This window comes from Danaus plexippus, chromosome 6 (genome assembly GCF_018135715.1).
Source record: "Danaus plexippus chromosome 6, MEX_DaPlex, whole genome shotgun sequence".
Classification (NCBI taxonomy): domain Eukaryota; kingdom Metazoa; phylum Arthropoda; class Insecta; order Lepidoptera; family Nymphalidae; genus Danaus; species Danaus plexippus.
The window spans coordinates 9,012,732-9,036,016 of NC_083540.1; the positions used below are offsets into that span (position 1 = coordinate 9,012,732).

Consider the following 23,285-nt stretch of genomic DNA (forward strand, 5'->3'; position numbering starts at 1 on the left):
CCGTGAGGGTTAAATTTTTAAAAGGGTTGCTTAATAAGGTTTTATAATGAAGAAAAATTTCAAGTTATTAGCTCAGCTTTAATACATACCAATTATATAGTAAACATTATATTTTCTGTTATATTATCAATTTCCAAATACACAATCTAACTATGTTACAGATTAAAAATATATTTAAAGTTGAATAAAGACAATAAGGTTTCATCGCCATTACCTTTATCTTTAATTTTTATCTCGAACCAATATAACAGACTGAATAATTCAAAGTAAAATCAAAACTAAATCCACAATAGTTATACTTGAAGCTATTGTTACAAGCAATTCTAACTATTTCAGCAATTCATTGTCTACAGATTTGTACCACAGATTGAGTTTACATGATTTTTGCCACGATATTTATATTAACGATTATGAAAGCTTATTAAGAAAGGATTTTTTTACAATGTCTCACCTACATCTCATACCTATATTATTATGTTAAACAACAAATTATACTAAATAAAAAAAAAACATTTTTAAATATTCGTAAAACATGGCAACACGAACATATATAAAACCGAACCTATCGTGATTCAACTACAATGTTGCAGCTTAATATGTTTTTTAGGAATCTGTTTGCTATTTGCTATTTTCCGGTCTAGTAACATAAAATAATAATCATATTCTAGAACTTAATTCAAATACTCACAGAAATATTGTTACATTTTTTAAAAGAATTTTTACAATTAATTTTACATATTTGTTTTATGAATTAATTAATGAACAGATAAGTAACAAGATGAAAAACAATGATAAAATTCAATATATCTTAACTGGCATATAAACTCCGTCTGCCTGTTATCGACACCACATCGGAACTACGTAAACAAATAAGTAGTTTCGACTATCGCACCCTTTGAGTCCCTTTTGTAGTCTGAATAGACCATCAAACTAATTTGCGATGCTACCTTAATACCATTACACACAACCGATTAACAACCCTGGTACATATATACAAATCTATTAAATGTATACGCTTTCGCCTTATTACAGGTTACCATTTCAGAATATGCAAATAATAAGGCCATACACAAAAATATAACGAATTCATGAAGGATTGAATTATATAATCTATAGGCTATTAATCGTTTTCTATCTGAACATAAAATATTATAACAAAAAAGTAAAACTACAACAACCTATACAATTCCGTGGAGTTATTTTTTCATGTAATAAAATAAGATAAACGGATGAGCGAAGGCCGCCAAATCACAGGCCTTTATCCGACAACCAATTGTCTGAATTCCACTCAGTCGACCGAACATGAAATGATTGACGAGACACGTGTAAAAGAAAACAAAAATTAGTTTTTGTATTGGATAGAAATTTCATAAATCCTGTATACGAGAGTTACAAATAATGCCTATCAAATTACAATTTTATTCGGTAGTGAGCTATTTATTATTTATCTATGGTTGCTAGTTATCTTGCCACAGGTTGCGTTGTGCTTAGATCCAGATAGCGAATTATTTTTAATTTTCGATGTATTTAGAAATAAAAGCTACTATTGAACCCGTTGTCTTACAGCAAGACAGTACATAACCCAGAGATATATGATATTACTAACTTGATCGATAGTGGCAACCACGCTCTCTAGCGAGGGAATTTTATGTGCAGAAAAGAATTTGCTCAAAAAGGTGTATACGATGAATCATTTTCCACAGAGCCACTGTCAAGGTTTTATCATTAAACTCTCACGCGGGAGGCCGTCTAAATCACTCGGTTGTATTTTTTAAAGTATCTTATTCCTATAAATGACTCTGCTGTCTTTTAAAAGTCAAGTACTTTGTGCAAAAAAAGTCGGCTAGGTATTTAACACATAAAGAGTTATGACAATTTATGGTCAGGAGGTGCCTTTACTGGATGCCTTTGGAATAAGTGAAAATATTTTTTTCTTCGTTTTTTGAAACCTCGTCTTTAAATTGAAATTTTGACTTATGTAATTTCCATGCATTAATAAGAAATTTATATATATCTTCGAAAATACAATTCTTAGGTACTGTAATATAACAAAAAGTTAAACAGTGTCAGAAATATGAGTTTAAATGTAGAAAATAAATACATTAAATTCTTTATTAAGTATTTTAGATCATAAATGAAACGCTATAATTGAATCGTGAATTCAGTCGAAACATGGGGTATTTTTACTATTTACATTCTGTTTAATAATGAAATGTCTCTTTCTCAGTGAGATAAAAATAATTTGGAAACCCAAAATAAAATACAGGAGAATAGAGACGTGACACTATGCTTTTTCCGATATCCTTCCAACTATGTTTCTGAATTCTTTATCAAATTATAGAAAATGAATTACGTTTGAAATCTTTTTTAATAGTATTATAATTAAAGCAATAAAAAAAAAGTGGTCATTATGGTCAAGTCCTGGAGATGATGTAGAAAAATTAACTAAAATAATTTAATTCTAACAATGATAAAAATTAATTATACTTCTTCTAATAATTTATCATAAAAACATTAGGATAAAAGTTTTAAGAGTACCTAGGTATTTTCTGAATTTTCAAGAATATAAATTGTCAAAGTGAGTCTGTCAATGTCAAGGAATTTTTGATTGCTAGCGACGTTAGTAAGCATTCCTGTTTAAAGTAATAAATATTGGGTTCGTTATGAAATAACTTAATATCCAAATATGAATCAAACAATTAACGTCGAGCAGCTAAACTCTGCACTGACTTCACTTAGAACTCTTCGATCAAGTGTGAGCCATGTGTTTGAAACTCTATCAAATGGGCTAAGAGCGGACCACGGTGAGGATGGCAAAGATAAGTTTCTTTTAGAATTGCAAGAACTTTTGAACAATGTAAACATAAATCTGCGTGACTTAGAACAAACAGTTACTGGACTACCCATACCTACAGCGCCATTTAATTTGGGTAATACGACATTTTTAAGCCAAGAAACAACACAAGATAGACAGGCTTTGTATACCCAACTGGTCAATAGTTATAAATGGACCGATAAAATACACGAATATAGTTCATTTGCCCACACGTTGCTGAGTCAAAATTCTCTAAAAAGATCATATATAAATTCCGGCAGCACCAAGAGACGAGGAAAACTACAAAGCAACCACAACGTAGCGCCCTTACAGGTCGACAATGTTATTAATAATATAGACCGTTCATACAATGACATGAAAATCACAATTTCACGGCCTTTCGCAAGTAATGCAGTGGTTCAAATCAATCTCAGCCATGTTTTAAAAGCTGTGGTTGCATTTAAGGGTCTGCTTATGGAATGGGTTATGGTGAAAGGTTACGGCGAGACTCTAGACTTGTGGACTGAGTCCAGGCACCATGTATTTAGAAAAGTAACTGAAAATGCACATGCAGCCATGCTACATTTCTATTCTCCAACTCTACCAGAACTAGCCGTTCGTTCTTTTATGACTTGGCTACACAGCTATGTGAACCTGTTCAGTGAGCCATGTAAGCGGTGTGGTTGTCACCTCCACCATACATCCATGCTGCCGCCCGCCTGGCGGGACTTCCGCACCCTTGAACCTTTTCACGATGAATGCAAACAATAGTTAATGTGGTATTGAATGAGAATGCAGCTCACTGCTCCCATATAAGTGCAACTGCATTTTCATTCAATATATAAAACGGTGATGAGTGATATAAGTGAAAATGACATTATAAAAGGTAAACAATTGTATCTTTGATACTGTATTCATGTGTCTAAAAATTATAAATTTTCCCTTAAATATTATTAACCTATTGTTATTATTGCTGAATAAAGAGTAAAAAATTTCACTGTAAATTTCTAGCAAAATTTTAAGACAATAAGCCTGTCTGTTAATCATCTATATTGTAGGTATGAGAAAGAATATTTTATTGTATAAAAATCATATAAATCTATTAACATTATATTTGAATAATCACTTAAACCTTACACCTAACTAACTTGTCTCTATTAACATATGGCATAATTAACACAATAATATGTAAATAGTGAAACTTAAATGTAATTGATATTAGTAGTGATACAAATATTTAAACAAATAACTTAGCTGCTGGTATTATTATAAGGACGGAATAATAAACCGAGTAACTTTCAATTTAATTATTTATTTGTAACAACCATGAATTATATATAATAACAATGTTAATATAACATCTATGTAAATGGTTTGCATACAGCCACAGTGTGATCTACACTACAGTTCACCGACAACACATGAGCTCCGATACCAATTTTTAATGGAAAATGTTGGTCATTCTGATGGCCGAGCCCTAAACAACCATATCTATTTCTGCCCCAAACATAAAGATCCCCGCTGTTAGTTATCGCTGCTAAGTGACCTATCCCACAAGCAACTTTTGTGACCATACATTCAGGATTGAATTCATTCCTGCCAAACAATGGAGCCGGTATTTGTGTCGGTTTATTTGTGTGTTGTACATTCGGCCCTAAACCCAGCAATCCAAAGCCCCAAACAAATACATCACCTTGATCTGGAAAATCAAATAACAAATAATTGTATGTATTGAATGACATAAAAAATTAATGTTATTCCAAAAAAAAAATTCAAAAAAAGAACATTTAAATATTTGGAAAACCTCCAATAATAATATTTTCAAGCATTTCCTGTGAATTCTTACCATTACAGATCAAACAAAATGACCCTCCGGCTGCGATGTCAACAATTTTCCCTAAACCTTTTGTAAAATTTAACAAGGCGTATGACATGTTGACCTGTTGCTGTTTCGTGTTCATGGGTACCTGACCATATTCTGAATTACCCCAACCAAACAATTCACCTCTGTCTGTAAAACACGACAGCATATCAGGAATATCGTTTGCAACAAAACTTATTTTATTCATCAAGTATGGAGTATTTCTGGGTAATTTTAAATCATTCTGTATCCTCAAGCTTCAACATAAGATGGTATTGGAACATTAACAGCATTTTCAGTTTCATGAACCAACCTGTTACCAATATCATGTTCATGGATCTGTGATTTTAAAATTGGAAATGTATGTAGTTACTGTTGTGTATTAGTTACACTTGGTCGGTATTGATAATATGAGATCAAGCAAAATGTATAATAAATCAATTACTATATAAGACCTAGTTACTCATTACAACACACAGATTTCAAATTGATTTTAGTCTTATTGCATACAACATTTTCATGATACAAGCTGGTTGGAAAATTCTCAATGTCTTCTGTTAATGTTTTTAATGCAGAAAAGTAATTAAAGATTACCACTCAGTGCGAGCACACAATCAGCGGTTGACGCAACTTTAACTATATTTTCACTAGTAATGTCTCCTTTAACGCGAGCCGGAAATCCCTGATTTTCATATATCCCAAGACCCGTCTGTCCATCTGCTCCCCACCCACAAGCATATACTTTCCCTGATTCAGTGATGAAAAGGCTAGAAGTATTATGTTTAAATACAATATATTGCGATACATTTTTATCTTTACTTGCTTTTTTCTTTAATAACATTGTAATCATTGCATTGGAGTGCACAAATTTAAAAGAAATACATACCTGTGATCTTGTCCACAACAAACACTCTTGATAGTTTCCTTCCCTAGATGTTTAATATTATGTGACACCATACTTCCTTTGTATTCTTCTTGAGGATTTATCTTCCTACCACATTGCCCGTAAGCATTATTCCCTAAAGTAAACACACCTTCATTGTCTGTTAGTATGACTGTGTGTGCTCTGCCAGCTGCAAGACCAGTTATCTAAAATATACAATGATATTCGAGAATAATAATATTGCCCTCTTTCACTTTATTCAAAGAGGTTGTATAAGATTAGATATAGTTAATTAGTACCTTAGTTTCTAAAGAAGCATATGGAATAAAAATAGGGGCAGGGCTGACAAGCATTTCAAGAGGATGTCCCATTCTAGGTGCGTGATAACCGATCTGAGAGTCAGTGTTAATGCCTGTGCCAAAAACCTTATGCTGTTCTTTGGTTTTGACCGCAGCAACCGTGAAACCATAGCCACAGGCGATATTTGTTACCTGTAAGAGTTGATGTACTAGTATTAATTTTAATTTATATTCAAATAACACAAAATATTAGCCTAGACTTACATCAAACCTTTCACAAAAACTGGATCTTATAGGGTGCCAGGCATAACTAAAATTATTCCTATAAGCTTTTTTGCCTTTTTTCTTTCCTCTAGGCATGTGTATTCCAAGAGCGCCAGTTTCCGCTAAGCCCCATACATATACTCTTCGATCTGAACTCGTGCTGATAGGATATTGAAATACTAAAATAAAACTTAGGTTATATATTTGTTTTTGTGATTTGTTATTACTTAAAAAGGAAATACAAATATAATATATAAATAATTAAAATTACTATAAAATGCTTACTCGGTAAACGATCTTCTTCACTGGGATCGTGTATTTTCTTTTTAGTTGTAGCTGTGCGATTAAAAATCAATGGATAACTTCTCCGCTGTACAAGTAATTTTATAGCGTTCATTTTTATTTTAGTCTTTAAAACGGTTTTTTAAAATAAATACTCAAAATTACGTTATGAATAAAATAAAGTTCTTAACTATTTGATACCTATTTCATTTATTTGAATTTTGAATCACAAATTGTACCTCCATGTTCTGACAGATGACACTTGTCACAGAAGTCAAAACTAATCTTTATTCTTTTTACGCACAGAAAACAAAAAAAAATCATAACAATAAATCTTCTTTTCACGCTAACATCAATAAGTAAAATTAACCTTAATAATCAATTGATTTCTAGGAATGTCTATTTGATAATATGTGTTAGAAAATTTGATGATACCTTTTTTGGTAAAATAAGAGACTTCCCTAAGTTTTACATAATAAAGAGGATAATTATCCTCTTCCTTTATTAAAGGACCTTTAATAAGCTACATGACAAATTTTAGAGTTAAAAAGAAATATAACTTAATCAGCCTTCTATAAAAATTAAAAAGTATAGAGGTCATTTATTACTTTATCTGTAAATTTTATAAGTCTAAATTTAAATAAAACCACTCTCACAACTAAACACACATTATATTAATGTCTACAGACATAGAACTATTTAATCTTTGCCAACAAATTGGCACGAAACTGCGTGTTTTGGAACAGCGCCTTAATAAGGTTCCGTAGCTCCTCTCTCGTGAAGTGCACCGCTAGCGGACCGCAGCCGTCATTCCAGTGATTCTCAATATCCTTCAACGACCCTCCCAGCACGAAAATCAGCTCTTGTAGTTTAATCCAAGATTTAACGTGTTGCTCCACATCGGATAGGGACTGATAAAAAATAAACAGAATAGAAGTTAAATATTACAGTACAAAAAATAACATCAAAATATTTCATAATATGGTTATGAACATAAGTCAACCTGGAACAGAGTGGGCGATTTCTGAACGACGAGTGTGTACATGTCAGTAAGCTGAGACGCCATCTCCATGGAGATGTCCTCGACGGAGCAGACGCGGTGGATGAGCTCCTCCACGAACATGTTCACTAGCGTCCCCATTAATCTTAATAAATATTCAGAAATATTATTTATATATAAATAAAATATATATATATATAATGATTTGACTGTCAGAAAATCTCTCTTCTGTCAACCTTAGCAGTCTTTTCAAACATCTACTGTAATCGTATTTACTTAATATAGAATCCAAATCTAAAGATTTTTAATTGTGATAAATGTAGATTTTTGAACCATCAATTTACTTTGTACTGTCAGTGTGATCACCAGTGTCAGTTATTTGATACTTGTCTCTATTAATAAAACGAGGACAACTTTTATTGGTTAATTTTTCTTATACTATAAAAATTAATTTTCATATTGAAACGACCTAAAATTAATTTATATTCAGTTATTTCGTTAGCTTCGTGTTAATGATCAGGTACTCCAGTCATAGGACCAACAACACCTACTAGGAGTGACTGATCGTGTGTACCTCGTGAAGACATTTGGCGGGAACACTCCTATCCACACGTTCTTGAGTATCTGCAGCTGTCTGAGACATTGTCGGACAGCCGCCTCGGCGTTCTCGCTCAGAACATCCTTCACTACTATGCAGTTCAGATCTGAGTCAATCAAAGGGATCTCAATATAAACTGGCGTTTTGGACCAAACTTAATTGTAGATTTTGAAAGAGTGTTCTTCAAAAGTTATATTTTAGATTGGAAACTTAATCAAGTTTTTGTGTGGTCGTCTTAAGAAACCTTAAAAGGAGATAATGTCTAAGGACATTAATGACTATGAGCCCACAATCCAGTCGATATTAGTCTGAGTTACTTCTCTAGTAATTTATGACATCCAAGACTATGTTTATCTGATTTTCGTAAACATGATAATGAGAAAGTATAAGTGAAGTTAATCCGAAAATCATTCAACAGAGCATCTCACCCGAGGATCGTATGTTGTCGAGGATCTGTTTCCTCTGCTGCTGCATGTGAGCCGCGAGGTGTCTGTGGCCCAGAGTTCGTACTCGTTGCACTAGATCTATGAAGCCCACCGCGTACTGCGGCTCGCGGTCCAACAACGAGAGCCACTTATCACCGAGCATCTGAAGGTTGTGAGCCAGGAACATACAGTTGTTGTGGAACAGAGCTGAAAGTTGAAATCTTTTATCTTCCATTGAAGCATAGAAACACTCAATTTCCTAGCTTCTTCGGTTCTTGTAGCTTTAGTATGGAATTATCTGTTGTTAGCAATAGCTTTGTTGTTGTCAATAATAGATTCGTTTCCTGGTTTTTTATTGCAAACAAAAATAATTAAACCCTATTTATTCTTCATTCTCATTTTAAGGGGTAAGGTTTTTGAAATGGCGTGCATTACAAGTCGTCAGAAAGTATTGGGCCACAGTTTTAATAAAATTGGAGTGCGTTTAAAAACTTTATGTCCAATATTTTTAAAAAACTAATTTGAAAATGGTCATTCTTTCGGTTATAATTTCAATTTTCAACCTCTCAAATCATTCACTCATTTATATTATTCTTTCAATTTAAAACTAGCCACGACTTAAATTTTTAATGAAGTAAATATTAAAGGTAACGAAACGACTTACCAACGTATTGGGGTATTGTGTGCAAGTAGTTTTCATGGTGATAGGGCACCACCGCGTCATATAACTCAAATATTAACCTGGCCGTGTAGTACAATTTCTTGCACACCACGTCCGAGCACTGCACCGCCTGCTCCATCACCATGTACACTAAATCTAATAATTCTTGAGCTGTCTTCGATATCATACATCTTGGGAAGTAGAATAAACTTTTTGGTACTGTTTTATCAAATGTTTCTAAAGCTTCTAGTACGTGGGGATCGTCCTCGAAGATATCGAAAGACACCGGCTCGTCGGGAATTTTCTCCACGCCTATGGACATAGTCACGCTCAAATCCTTCATCATGATAGTTCTCGCGGTCGCCAGGAAGTGTTGGCTGGACCGGTCAGCGAACAAAACATCAATTCTGTCCATGTAGCTGAGCAGGGAGAGACCTTCTGGTGGGAATATTTTGAGTACCGTCAAGAAGTTTTGGAAATCAGCTATGTCGTTCGTAACAAGGGTGTAACGCTGAAGGTCGTTTATATTATTTGGTATTGTGTCAATGAAGCAGTCTTTGATCAGCATCTCGCACAGTTCGGATGCAATCAGATTTCCCAACATTCGCATTATGCTCTTATCGGGCTTGAAATCAACGTTGAATTTGTTATTTAAGAAATGGAAGAGCAACCTCAGATTGCCTATGACGTCACCATAAGTCGGCGTATAGTTTTGTTTGTAATTAATAGTGATTGTCGCTACTTCATCCGATTCAACACACACCAAACAATCGTGTTGAAGTATCGGTACGAATACTTCTTTCTTCAGAAAGTCAGCAAATTCGCTGATCTTTTCGGAGAGTTTTTCGCATTTGTCTAGAGCGTTCAAAACGTCTATTGATACGAGAGAGTCGTCTATATTTATGTTGAGTGTTATGACAGTCTTCGAAGTATCCGGCTGGGTGGTGTAGGATATCATACGGAACCATGCTTGATACAGGTCATTCAAAAGACTATCCAGGATTAACCTGGCTGTGTTCTTGGTGTTCGCGTACAGATCCAACTGCTCAAACCCTTCAGCGGGAGTTTCTATAAACTTCAGCATGTCGTAAACAGATTCCACCGCCTTAGAGAAACTTTGAGCTTCTCTGCCTTCGTCGAAATTTTTCACATATTTGCCACATTTGACAATATCAGACACTATATTCCATGCAAAGTTGATGGACTCCAACTGCTTTGCTATCTGGTCGTGATTTTCTATAGATTTGAGTATTTCTGCCATGGTTTCCTGTTCAATTTCTTTCTTACACTTTTCCATTTCTTGGATAAGATCCTTGCTCTCAGCGCATAATTCCGTGCTCTCATTGTATATAGCATTTATATCGAAATCACAATTTCCTAGGAACAGTCTCAAGTCGGCCTTCTGTTGTTCGAGTTCCTTGGCAATCAGCGGTATTTTCTCATGCGGACTCCATGTACTGCCTTTGGCGTCGACAATTTTTCTTATAACACTTTCCACATCATAATCCGCCATTTTAGTGTTTTCTTTTGGTCCGATCTTTTTTTATGGATGGCTCTGGTTTGGTTTCGTGTTTTTGAGAATTATTAGAAATATGAGCACGTGAATTGCGATGCCTGTTCGAGTTCACAGCATGCCTAAGGGTATTGACTAGAAATCGTTTGTTGGTTTTCTGTTGAGGGGCTTTTATCCAACCCGAGGGACCTACAATTTCAGCTCTTGCAGCTCCTTGAACTGCCTCACGGAGAAGTTCTTCCACAGCTAATCTGTAACATGACACAAGCCATGTAAATAAAAATGATGAGGTATCGTAATATACAAAATGTTGTGTACTTTTATTTTCTATTGCAATGTTAGATTTATTTCTTTAAAGGTTTATATCTTCAGATTGAAATCAGTTATGGTATTGGACCTATTTGACCAAACATGTTCAATAATTTATGATAGCTTTTGATAGCAGACAAAATTCAGTAAGAACTGACACATTTATATTCTCTTCCGAAAGACTTGATTACTGTAAGTTATCCAATTTATATTCTCTTCCGAAAAACTTGATTACTATAACTTATCCAAACCAATGTTATGCAAAATAAACAAGAACTCATATATATATAGTAATATTAACCTTTTACTAACAACTAAATCTGATCGCTTTCTTAGTTAAATTATTAAATAAAAATTAACATCAGGATTCCTTAATAAATTTCGAACCTTAATTTAAAAAAATAACCATGATAATTGAGAAAGTAATAATATAGTTAAAAGCTTTCATTTATTGTTTAAGTAAATGTAGCACTGTTATCAAAAGAAATTATTAATGTTTTTCAAGTAAAATCCAAAAAAATATATTTTTAAATAACCCTATTTAATAAATAAGGTTATTTAGTTAACACTTAATTACAATCGTCGTTGCATTTTACAATTTGAATGATAAATATTACAATAATAATAGTAGTAATATTTAAATGAAACTAATATATTTTCGGATATACTACGCGGATTTTTATTATTTTTAAAACTACAGCAACCGTGATCATGATTGCTGAAAAGTAACTGAAACATCAGGATTATGTTGTTTTAAAATAATAAAAATCCGCGTAGTATATCCGAAAATATATTAGTTTCATTTAAATGAATGAAACTCGCGAAAGTCTTAGATCTCATTATAGTAGTAATATTGACTAATACATAAATTATCAATTTCATAATAGGGAGAGAAAGTTTGCGCGTAGCTGTCTTTTACGCTAGTAAATTACATATTAATAATAATAATTAACGAGTATCAATGGAAAGGGCATAGTTCGCCTTGTAAACATAAAAATATTACATACTTCTCTAGCGCTTCGTCATCTAGCGGTTTTTTATCAGGTTCTTTGCTTTCAACTTCCTTATCAGTCATAGTTTAACTTAGAATATGTTTTCAACTCGCTGCCTCTGTCGGTAAGGAGTTTATTATTATTCTAGGATATCCATTTTTAGGTAGATTTTATTTAACAAAAACACAAGTTCAATAAATTCGATAATTGCTTGACAAATTGAAAAGTGACAACAGACAAAAGTCAATTGTTTTTAATGCGTTCAAATGGCAGTAGACTGATTAAAAGGAAGTTACATATGCATTAAATAATCATAGTAATATAAGTAGTAGTTTTTTTATTTAATATGCTGTTTTATGTTTATTTGGATATGAACAGGAATTGAAAAAAGCTATTTTCTCTTTTTTTACTAGAGTTTATATAGTTTAGTTTCATAGAAACCTTAAATTTGAATGTCTCTGTAACTGTCATAGTACATTACCCTGGCAAGATTTTGAACGCGTGGAGTGAAACGTCAGCCACGTACTTGAAGTTTGGATCACGAAACGTAACATTTCACTTCTGTTGTTCTGTTGGTGCTCTTAATATAATAAACCTTCATTTTATTCTTCTCATAAGGTAATAGCAAGAAAGTTCTTTTTTAAATATCTCTATTTAATTGCTTTTTATTATTACTAATTACATGTGTAAATCTGTATATTTTCATTCATAGTTTTAGTATCGGAAATATCTGCTCAAGGGTCTTAAATCTTTCTTTACAGATAAAATGATTGCTAAATTATTGTCGGTGTTTCTGCTCCTGGCTGCGGCTTTCGCAGCGGAGGAAGAGCCAGCGGTCGCGAGATTATTAATATCTAAACAAGTGTTAAACAAATATTTAGTTGAAAACATGGACATTTTAATAAAGTACACATTATTCAACGTGGGTACAGCCCCAGCTGTGGATGTAAAACTTGTAGATAATGGATTCCATCCCGAAGTTTTTGCAGTGGTCGGAGGACAGCTCTCAGCTCACATAGACAGGATACCACCCCAAACTAATGTCTCACACGTCGTTACTGTAAGATCCAACAGATATGGCTACTTCAACTTCACAGCAGCAGAAGTAACATACAAACCCAGTGAGGATTCTGCTGAGGTAACTATACATATTACACACTTTGTTGACAAATTTACTTTCACCTTTCATTCATAATGAGCATATTCTTCGACTACTATTCATCTAATTGGTTCTATAGTATTGAAGTTGCTTATATTTATTTCCCTTATACTTCAATGATCATTTAATACCATGTTATATTTCTGCATTAGCAGAAATTGACTAGATTTGTTCCATGTTGTAATGTCTCTTTGCCCTTGATCCTATTTTCTCATCACAATATTTACACTTTACTTGTCATGTAAACTTCAATTCAATATATCTTAATGTATCTCAGCTTCTGTTAGTATTAGTGGTATAATAAGATATATAATGACTTTCACATCATTGCAACCTCAGGTCCATACCGATATACGTCATTTTGTTTCATATATTTATTCTACCTTTATTCAGCTGTTTTCAAAACATAACAACCCTCAGGAAAATATAAAAAAAAATTATTGGTGTCAAAGAAAATAAGTCACAATTATTATTTATACTAATAAATATTTGCTGATATTACATTTAGAATTATTTTCTTGTGTAATTAGAAAAGGTCATGCATGAACTGTGATACTGCTTTTAATGTAGATTCTTAATCATAGACACTTATTAATGTAAGAGATTTTTTTATCCTACATTTTAAAACCTTCAGAACTGTATCAGTAATTGTGCTATAATTTTTTAACTGACTTGTGTAAACTTTTTTTTTTTTATTGTAATTATTATTAATGTGTTGCCATAACCCTATTATGCCATACATTTTTGTCATAATATAAAAAAAAATTCATAGACTGAGCATATTTATAGTACAATCAAAAGCCTATTGTATGTTATATAACTATATATGATCAATGAGTTTTTAAAGTATTTTCTATGTTATTTCAGGTTCAATACTCAATCAGTAGTGCCCCCGGTGAAGGCACAATCGTAGCCTTCAAGGACTATGACCGCAAGTTCTCATCTCACATCCTGGACTGGGCGGCCTTTGCTGTTATGACACTCCCATCACTGGCTATCCCCTTCGGACTTTGGTATTCATCTAAGAGCAAATACGAGAAACTCTCGAAACCTAAAAAGACTCACTAGGTAGTTTAAGTTAGTTCATGTCATTGCTAATAGCGTTTAATATTAAATTAATATACATATTAATATATATGTTATGTGTGAAAATCAAATACAGTTCATTTATAAAAAATATACCATGATTTTGTTTAATTTAAACTTTATTAGCAATGATATCCCTAGTATATGTTCATCCATCATTAATTTGTTAATAATTTATATGAACAATAAAAAATATTTCTAATTTATTATGTTTTTTACCTTATTATAGGGACCTGTACTTATTGTGTGTGAATGGAAAAGACGTTTACTAATGTTTCCTTCATAGCTTTCTTTATTGAGTAATAATAATAATAATAATAAATTAATTTATATGAATTTTTTTTGGACATCATACACACAGTCTTGTCTCATGGCTACATTGAACTTAACTTACTGTCTGTGTAAGACTACAGTGAAGTCTACATTACATCAAGTCCAACTTACAGAAAAAGTTTGCATTCCCAGTAAAGATCTAACTGACTATAGGACACAAGTAAATAATGAAGGCAATAATAATTAACTTCTAGAATATTTATATTAATTGAGAACATTATTCTTTCATACATTTTACTGATAAATATAATCATATATTTAGGTGAAGTTGAAATTTTCCTGTTGAATGTCAGTGTGGATCCCAAAACGTCAGTCTAGGGGTTTCGTTAGTGGATAGACTTAATAGAAAGAGGATAGAGTGGAACTCATTTAAATAATATTACATCAGTTTGTACTTACATTCTTTTAAAGATTAAACTGTGATATTTTAGAAAATAAGGTTACGAAGATATCTTTTTGTGCATGTCACATGTGCATTTCCCAAAAAGAGAAAGAATGTAGTGTATTTATCTAGAATAAATGAAATTTGTATATGAATAACGGCGAGAAACCGAATTTCTAAGAAATACTCGTGTATAAAGTGAACACAGTAGGTATGTATTTTAATTAAAAAATCTCCGCAAACAATGAGTACTAACATAAATGTTACACGGTCAGTTGAAGCGTGCTATGAACGCCACCAAATTGGCCTAACCTTCTCGTCATGCTCTCTTCACTTTATCGCGGTGAATGCGTAAGAGATCCCTTAATTTCCCATTATGGCGTTGGGGGTAGCTGTTGGTTGTTTTAGTGTGTAAATCCTCAGCCATGATGAAATGCATGCTTGCTGGGAGCTTCACATGACTACCACGATTACCAGGCCCTCCTGGAGAGAGAGGGGTTATGAAGCAATGCTCTTTTAATTTTTACTAACATAAAAAAGACCTTCCCAGTCCATGTTCCTTTCCTCCTAAGCCAAAACCTAAACATTTGTTAAAAGCCTAAACATTTGTCGTGATGTAATAAGTATCATTTTATTATAAATAACTAAATTCTTCCGAATCTTGACAATACCAGTAGCTTAATAAATCCAACTGCATTTTAGATAATTTATTTACGATATGTGACATAATTTGAGATCCCGACACAATTTCAATAAAGCATAAACGTTAAACTGAACTACAGTCTACAGCTCCTAATCAAGGTAAATAACTTCACAAGATAAACGATATTTTTTCTCGATGATTATTCACCCTTGGCTTAATTCAAATTCTCTTTTATTAATTAAAAAATCTGATGCAACCATTCTTTCCTCGCAAATCACAAGAGCTCTACCCAAAGACAATAATTTAAGATAATATGAAATTTATCTCGGTTCAAAACCTCTTGAATAACTGTCAATTAGTGATGAGGAAAATTCGTCTGCCACGAACATTATCTTTATAGTTATATGTCATTGTATTTAGAATCACCAATTCCCCATAATTGTCATCTTATCTATAATTTTAATCATCCATCACTGTAACACCTAAGTACAATTATATAATTTATTCGGTTAGGAAGCGTAAAACAATTGATATTAATAATTTTCCCTCCTTTTACCTTTCCTTACAGAAATCTTACCTTGTCGATATGAAATTAAATATGAGGAAGAGAGAGGAATCTGAATACTAGTCAGGTAAAAATACCTACTGGTGTGTGGTATTGAAATTATTTCAGAAATTAATGTTATTAAATTTATTCATTCACTTATACAATTTCGTTATGAGCCTCGCCTTTAATTAATATAATAACATTTTTAAAAGCACTAGCTATTTGTTTTTGTACACCATTCATTATTTAAAAGTATTTTGAGGCGTGTCTTCCCTGTCCTACCTTATTATAAGGCTATAAATAAGAATATAAATGTAAATTTTAAACTACAAAAATAACTAATAGTTGACAGCTAACAGAGAGTCTAGCTGTTTTGTTATTCTTGATCAATCGGATAGCATAAACACATTTATGAAGCAGAGCTCTTGAGAACAACAGTGAAGTTGTTCTCTAGAGCTATAAAAGTCGGGATTATGTAATTTTTGAAATAATAAAATTCGCTTAGTAAATCCAAAAAATATTAGTTTTATTCTAATGAATACTCGTGAAAGTCTAAGATCTCATTAACAGTAAAGTTTTCATATTTTCACTTGATATCCAAAAAGCTTTTGACAGGGTCTAGCACAATACCTTTAGTGGAAAGCTTTCTAACTATAACAAATTATCTGATCTGATTGCATGGATTTTTTACCTAATGGCTATTTGTTTTAGCCAATGGAAGTCATCGCAGAGGTTCCTCAGACGGCTGTTCTCTCTGCAACTCTATTTATTTATTAGAGATTTATTACTACTGGGGGTTTTCGTTTACGCAAAAGACATTGCAGTTATGAAAATATATCAATCCAGCATTGGGTCCAGCCGGAATCAATTAGAGTTAGAAAAAGAGCCCATGGTAGAGAGTGTTAAGTCCACAATTCAGGCAGTCTACCACTGGGGCGTTAAAGAAAAACCTACCGTGTCTTCTCATTGCCCAGAGGAGAACACATTAACCCCTCGTGTTCATAATGTATTATTGTATTCGATGTATGTATCCGACCACCTAGAGTTATAAGGTATTAAGGTTTCCTAGAATCTTTGCTTTGGACTGTTCGCGGAGCTCACAGCTAAGGCAGATGCAAGGAATCTCGGTGTCCTTAAAAAGTGCATTACTAGGTAGGTACTTCCCGCCGGGAGAGCCTCTTTGTCTATACAAAGCACAGGTGCGGTAAAGTGTGGAATAATACCGTCGCATCTGTCCCCTTCCTGCTGGAGAGAGACGTTTAAAAAGGCTTACTGGTGATCAAGACTTGGTTATAACCATTCAAGCCAGCCTTGAGTACGGGCGAAAAGTAGCCAGCTTCACGGTTTTATATAGGATACACTTTGGAGAGTGTTTGCAGGAATTGCAGTATTTAATTCCCGCGATCCCCTTTTTCATCAGACAATCAAGTGCACAGTGAATCTTCATCTTTTCGTTGTAGAATTTCCTCACATCCATACGAAGTGATACGCTTCCTACTTCCTCATTCACACGGCAAAGGACTGGAACAGTTTGCTTGCGTCTGCGTTTTCATGCAATTAAAATTGGGGTTCCTTCAAGTATAGAGTGTGTACATAGTGCGTTTACAACCCACATTATTTCCACCTATCTTCGGGTAGACAGTCAATCACTAACCAGTAGAAATGCAAAAAAAATCCCAGGATTTCATGTTTTATTAAGAATGGAACATATTTTGATTGAAATGAGATATTTCGTATTAAAATAAATATAAAAAGTATTTATTTAGATACATATATTTTCTTGTAGTTTTGTACTGGTGGTACTAGTAGGTACTTTTTTTTTACAATCTCTAGGTGTAATGCTCGTTACATAATAACGGTAGCTGTTCGTTTCGGTGCGAAGGTGGGAGTATTAATGAGTCTTGGTTGTGCAATGATTGCAATAAAATTTACATCTAAATGATGTGTGTGTCCACTGCTAATATATTTATGTTAACTTGATTTCCATCCAAAAATATAGTCACAAATTTATAGTCACCTTTTAAAAAGGATTTTTGTAACATTGATTCTTGAAATCCTTACAGGAGTTGATTCTTTGTATATCTGTCCTCATCATCAGCTTATCAGACCCCACTTCTGAGCACAGGTCTCCTATCGCATGGAGAAGGTTAGAGCATTAATCACCACGCTTGCTCAAGACGGATTGGAGATTTCAATCTTATAATTTGAAATTATAAGACCAGGTTTCCTCACGATGTTTTCCTTCACCGTTTGTCAGTGGTGTCTAAATACTCTTAGAAAGTACATATGACTCGGAAAAGATCACATTGGTACTTGCCAGGTTTCGAACCCGCGCCCTGACGTATGGGAGGCAGGCCTTTAACCTCCAGGCCACCACGACATTGTATATCTGAGATAATTCGTAACGCTTTCTGATAATTATCAATAAACTTAATTAAAATTTTCTAAATACAAAAATATCATCTTAATCCCAGTCTTTCTGCTAAGTACCTACGATATCAATTTTGTTTGTAGCGCAAAAAGAAACAAAGTATTTATGGATAACACACTAAAAAAATATTGACCGAAAGTTTTTTAGTTGCTTTTAGGTCGGATATATTAAATAACCTCTTACCAAAGCAATATAACAATAAAAAATATATAATTTGGAAGCCATTATCCGACGACTGATATGAACATAAACAATGTCTTAATAAAGTGATTTACTTTTATTTTCAACTGACGAAACCTCCTGTACAATTTGTAAGTCCTTGAGAAATTTTTCATGAAGTATTATACGGCAGTGACTGTTTGCTCTCAAATGATTGATAATTTTTAAAATTAGCACTCGGAGAATATGGAGGATCTTAGTTTTGGCAGAGGCAATAAAAATATTTTATATTATGGAGAAGTTGTCAAAGAATATTTTAATATATTTAAGTCAACTACAAAACTTGTATATTTCTCTGGAATATTTAATGGGTAGTTCAACCCGTTATGAGAGGCCAATTAAAGTATACCATAAAAATGTTAATAAAGTTTTAGAGTTATTTATATAAATTGCTTCGGAAAGCTTTTCGGATAAATTCTAATCGTTCATAATAAAATTATAAATGACGTCACTGATACGAGAGTTTATCGCTCGGCGCTGTTAATCAACGAATGAAAACCCACATAGTGAAACGAAAGTGAATCAAACGACTAAACAATGTACATTTTTTACAGGACATTTATTATAAATGGAAGCCACTGAAAAAACTAGACACTAAAATACCAAGCTAAACAGCTAATGTTCCTAAAATAGATTATGAATAAATACATTCTTGTTACACAAGTAGGTACATACTTAAAGAAATATTTGATACTACCTGTTGTCCGCGGCTACGCCCGCGTGTTGGTCGCTTTTCTCATAACCATATATATATCAAACTTAAAATTGACCATAACTTCTTTTTCCCTTAACCGATTTTGACGAAACAAAGTTTTGACAATGCTCCTAATTATATGTAATCCAACTGTGAAAAACGCGTTCAAATTCGTTGAGTAGTTTTGAAGTTTATAACGTACCAGACAGACAGACAAAAATTCCAAGGCCTTTTTTTTTGGTTTCTATGACTCTTCTTTAATTGCCTCCTATCAGTTTTTTGGAAAGACATTTAATGTACAGACATTCGATTTTTACTGTCTTATTATATGTATATTGAATATTGATAAGGAATATGCTAATTAGCATTATATTAAGTAATTATATATTTCTTTCCTAAATGTCAATCTAATTAAATCTTGAGAAACTTTAAACTGGCCGGTTAGAAAGAAACCTAAGCGGTTTATATGAAAAAAAAAAAAACTAAAGGGAATCATGTGTTCAAGGTGTTATCAGGAGAGATCGCGAATTAAATGATAAAACAAACAATGATAAGTCACGTGTATTTAAAATAGAAATATATTAACAATATTCCGACAAATGTAACAATCATTTTACATTATTATGCAAGCTATATACATTAAAAAACAATACATATTTGATTAAATAAAACGTAATTAAGCGTACAATACAGACAGCCATTTTATATCTAAATATTATACTATTATATATAAAATGTTTATTACAAAAATATTATGCCAGGGAATGTTATTCTAATTTGAATAATGACTTTAAACTAAATTCAAGCTATTTCATCGACAACATTGGTGATAGTCGTATCTAGTAACGAACTACCAACTTGTACTTCTACGGTTTCGACGTGACATTCTTTCACTCTTGTTGTAACGTGAATATTAGTAAATGAGGGTAGTATTAATAGAATTAGTTTTAATCCCTAAGAGACTCTGCATAATAAGAATGAATTGGTTTTCGGCTGAAACCAGGGTATAGTGCGATTTATTATTCAATATGTTAAGAATAATAATAAGAGATGTTTTTAAAAATTCATATAAGTTGAACATTTCGCACTGATAATACAGAATTTTTAATACAAAACATATATAAAAGCTATAGCTGAGTTATATAAAACGATCGTGTAAAAATAATTATACTATTATAAAATGTTATCACCATAAAAAAAAATTACTATAGTTAAGTAGAGTTGCTATTTTAGAGTGCACATTCTAAAAACTATATGTTTATTATATCAGAGTAGTATTGTGTTATTTATTTACATTACCATAAAACTCTTTCCGTATAATAAAAACACACGTTGGATATCCGGAAGATATCTCCATCTCGTGATATGACTTCGTAGCGAGTTAGAGCTAAGAATTAAGTTTAAATGTTAATAGGTTCTGGATTGTAAGAAAGGTTGACTACCGGCGAGGAGGCGCCGTAGTCCGGCGTGGAGGAGGCGGATGTGGGCGGAGTGTCTATGGGCTTAGTGAGGACCGGGGCCACGTACTCGGGGAAGCGCAACGTCGTTTCCGACTGTAGAGGCGCTGGCGGCGTACAGCTGGGGAAAGGACTCAACAGCAGGAATGTTCCAAACGCGACTACGGATGCCATTATCAAAATAATAGTCCGAGCCTCGAAACCGGCCCGCAGGCCCGCCCAGGCCGCCATGTTTATCAACAATAGCAACACAGATATTCTGATCAACCTGACGGCCGTTGCGTGGATTCTACCGCCGCCGACCCCGCTCATATCACACGGACCGTACGCGAAGTACAGATTATGTTTGTCACCTATGTGTTTCAGAACGAAGTAGATGAGACCAAACGGTGCGATCAATGGACATGCGAGACTGTACACCATTGTTATAGAAAATATAGCAAGACTCCATGCGTAGTGGACTCCGAAAGGAAACTCATATAAGATGGCCTTCTTTACGTAACTTTTTTCTGCTTTAGATTTAGATTGTAAAAGATACCAGACGTATAAGAATAATTCCGGAAATCGTATAAGTTCGAGCGCTGTACCGATGAAGCCCGAGGTGATGACGTAATTGACGAAGAAGGCGCCCTTGTCTGGTAAAAATACGCAATCCCAACGCAACGTGTCGTTTTCGTGGTGTAAAGTCCATGCAAGGAAAGCCTCGGCACTGGCTAGTCCCAACGAGGGTAGAATTAAGGTCATTAATAATAAATATGACGCAGTTTTTGCCATAATAGAATAGTTTTGCTGAGACTTTGTCCAGTGGGAAAGAAATTTATCAGAGAAGGCGACAATGGCAGGCATTACAGCCGCCATGGTCCAAAGCAGTAGCGTAGGTAGGAATTCAAATATCAAACTACTTATTTTACTAAGAGTCTCGGGTTTAGCTACCAGAGTGTTGAAGAGATTGACAACGAAAGCTGGTGTTGTAAGGAAGAACAAAACAATAAACAGACAGACATTAACCACTATGGCCTTTACATACCAGACCCCAGGCTGGACACTTAAATTCTCCCATATAATATCTGATGGGTTGGTGGCGTGTTGCAGAACCCAACCTCTATGCAAACTGAAATGATTGATGACATGTTCAGCGAGTTGGTATGAAGGAAGAGTTAGAAAGGCTATACCGAGAGGATCATTGAGGACCAAAGCACGACATCTCTTCGCTTCATCTTTGAGACGTTTTTCTTCTTGAGTGTAGAATTCTAGAGCATCAACTTCCGGTCCACAAAGTGTTGGTTTCACAGTAATTCTTTTTCCAGTTTTCCTGTAATATGTATCGGTATATATAAGAGCTTCCGTGACCATTTCTTTCTTCTCTTGTACTTCATTCAACTTGTTTATATTGAAAGCTAGTCGTAAGTCAACAATTTGTATGTGAGGAAAATTGTGGGTAAAATATGCCCTGATTGTAGCCTCATTTCTGTCGGCTCTGGAAATGTTTGTTATCATTATAGTTCCTGTCATGGAGTTTGGTATGGGTTTGCGGCCTGTGCATCTCCTCATAATTAACACTGACACAGGCAGAAACATGATACTGATCAGTGTATGGACCCACAGCCAGTATGATCTGCCATTTAGATTAGACAAAGTAGTGCGGCCAAATGTGCTAGCATCAACTTGTAAATTAGTGCCTTGGAAATTTATTGGCAGTATAATACCAATAGATACTATAGTAACAATGAACATGAGTGTTATGGCATGTCTTTGAAATGACAGGTAATGTACAGCATCAGGGCCACATTTAGCGAGCACTTGTTCGCGCGTAAGACGAAACACAGCAGGCAACCACGTGAAAAACCCTTCATCTATGTTCATTGACTCATCTGTACTCCGTCTTCTCTCTACTAATGTATCATTATCACTGCCGCGGTAAAATAAGTTTGTCCATCTGCTCTTTGACCGTTGGACCAGAGCCATCCGTCCATAATTCCAAGCTGTTCGACGTAATACGGTAAACAAAAGAATCAAACATACCCATGATATTAAATTTAAAATCAAGGTTTGCGGAATACCGTTGTATGCACCAGTAATGATAACACTCTGAGACGGATTTAGTAGCATACATCCTTCGTCAGTCCCATTGGAAGTATTTGTAGGCACTGCATAAAGAATATTGTTCGCAGCAAATTGACTCATTTTGGATGTCGCAATAGTAATAATAAAGAGAAAGTATTCACATAATAAAATCACTCAATAAACTTACACCTGAACAAAAACTTCTATTGACTTTCGATAGATATTACAAATATTAATTGTTTTCAATCAGAAGTCACTGTTTCGATTAAATATATATTTTGTTGATGGCATTAACAAGATAAAATTTGACAAATGACAAGTCTATACCACTATCCAATAAACAGTGTTGGTAGTACAATATTCAACAA

General features: G+C 33.7%; 6 protein-coding genes across 6 annotated transcripts; 2 read left to right on the forward strand and 4 right to left on the reverse strand.

Annotated features, from left to right (window-relative positions):
• Positions 1 to 2,603: 2,603 nt before the first annotated feature.
• LOC116779279 (mediator of RNA polymerase II transcription subunit 27) lies at positions 2,604 to 4,117 on the forward strand. The gene has a single exon (XM_032673551.2). It carries the CDS (start codon positions 2,687 to 2,689, stop codon positions 3,584 to 3,586), a length of 900 nt encoding a protein of 299 aa, XP_032529442.1. The 5' UTR covers positions 2,604 to 2,686; the 3' UTR covers positions 3,587 to 4,117.
• Positions 4,108 to 6,664, reverse strand: LOC116779278 (RCC1-like G exchanging factor-like protein). Its single transcript, XM_032673550.2, has 7 exons — positions 6,408 to 6,664; positions 6,123 to 6,301; positions 5,859 to 6,050; positions 5,563 to 5,765; positions 5,271 to 5,443; positions 4,662 to 4,826; positions 4,108 to 4,514 (listed from the first exon to the last, which is right to left on the reverse strand). Exons 1-7 carry the CDS (start codon positions 6,517 to 6,519, stop codon positions 4,177 to 4,179), a joined length of 1,362 nt encoding a protein of 453 aa, XP_032529441.2. The 5' UTR covers positions 6,520 to 6,664; the 3' UTR covers positions 4,108 to 4,176.
• Positions 6,665 to 7,058: 394 nt separating this feature from the next.
• Positions 7,059 to 10,601, reverse strand: LOC116779277 (centromere/kinetochore protein zw10 homolog). Its single transcript, XM_032673549.2, has 5 exons — positions 9,092 to 10,601; positions 8,431 to 8,634; positions 7,979 to 8,108; positions 7,408 to 7,549; positions 7,059 to 7,315 (listed from the first exon to the last, which is right to left on the reverse strand). Exons 1-5 carry the CDS (start codon positions 10,599 to 10,601, stop codon positions 7,100 to 7,102), a joined length of 2,202 nt encoding a protein of 733 aa, XP_032529440.2. The 3' UTR covers positions 7,059 to 7,099.
• A 1-nt stretch (position 10,602) lies between these two features.
• Positions 10,603 to 12,137, reverse strand: LOC116779281 (protein POLR1D-like). Its single transcript, XM_032673553.2, has 2 exons — positions 11,918 to 12,137; positions 10,603 to 10,852 (listed from the first exon to the last, which is right to left on the reverse strand). The coding sequence occupies exons 1-2, from the start codon at positions 11,983 to 11,985 to the stop codon at positions 10,603 to 10,605; spliced, it is 318 nt and encodes a 105-aa protein (XP_032529444.1). The 5' UTR covers positions 11,986 to 12,137.
• Positions 12,138 to 12,373: 236 nt separating this feature from the next.
• On the forward strand, positions 12,374 to 14,353 carry LOC116779280 (translocon-associated protein subunit beta). The gene is made up of 3 exons (XM_032673552.2): positions 12,374 to 12,520; positions 12,664 to 13,040; positions 13,929 to 14,353. Exons 2-3 carry the CDS (start codon positions 12,669 to 12,671, stop codon positions 14,127 to 14,129), a joined length of 573 nt encoding a protein of 190 aa, XP_032529443.1. The 5' UTR covers positions 12,374 to 12,520; positions 12,664 to 12,668; the 3' UTR covers positions 14,130 to 14,353.
• A 5,589-nt stretch (positions 14,354 to 19,942) lies between these two features.
• Positions 19,943 to 23,251, reverse strand: LOC116778790 (CSC1-like protein 2). Its single transcript, XM_032672815.2, has one exon. The coding sequence runs from the start codon at positions 23,035 to 23,037 to the stop codon at positions 20,797 to 20,799; it is 2,241 nt and encodes a 746-aa protein (XP_032528706.2). The 5' UTR covers positions 23,038 to 23,251; the 3' UTR covers positions 19,943 to 20,796.
• Between the last annotated feature and the right edge of the window lie 34 nt (positions 23,252 to 23,285).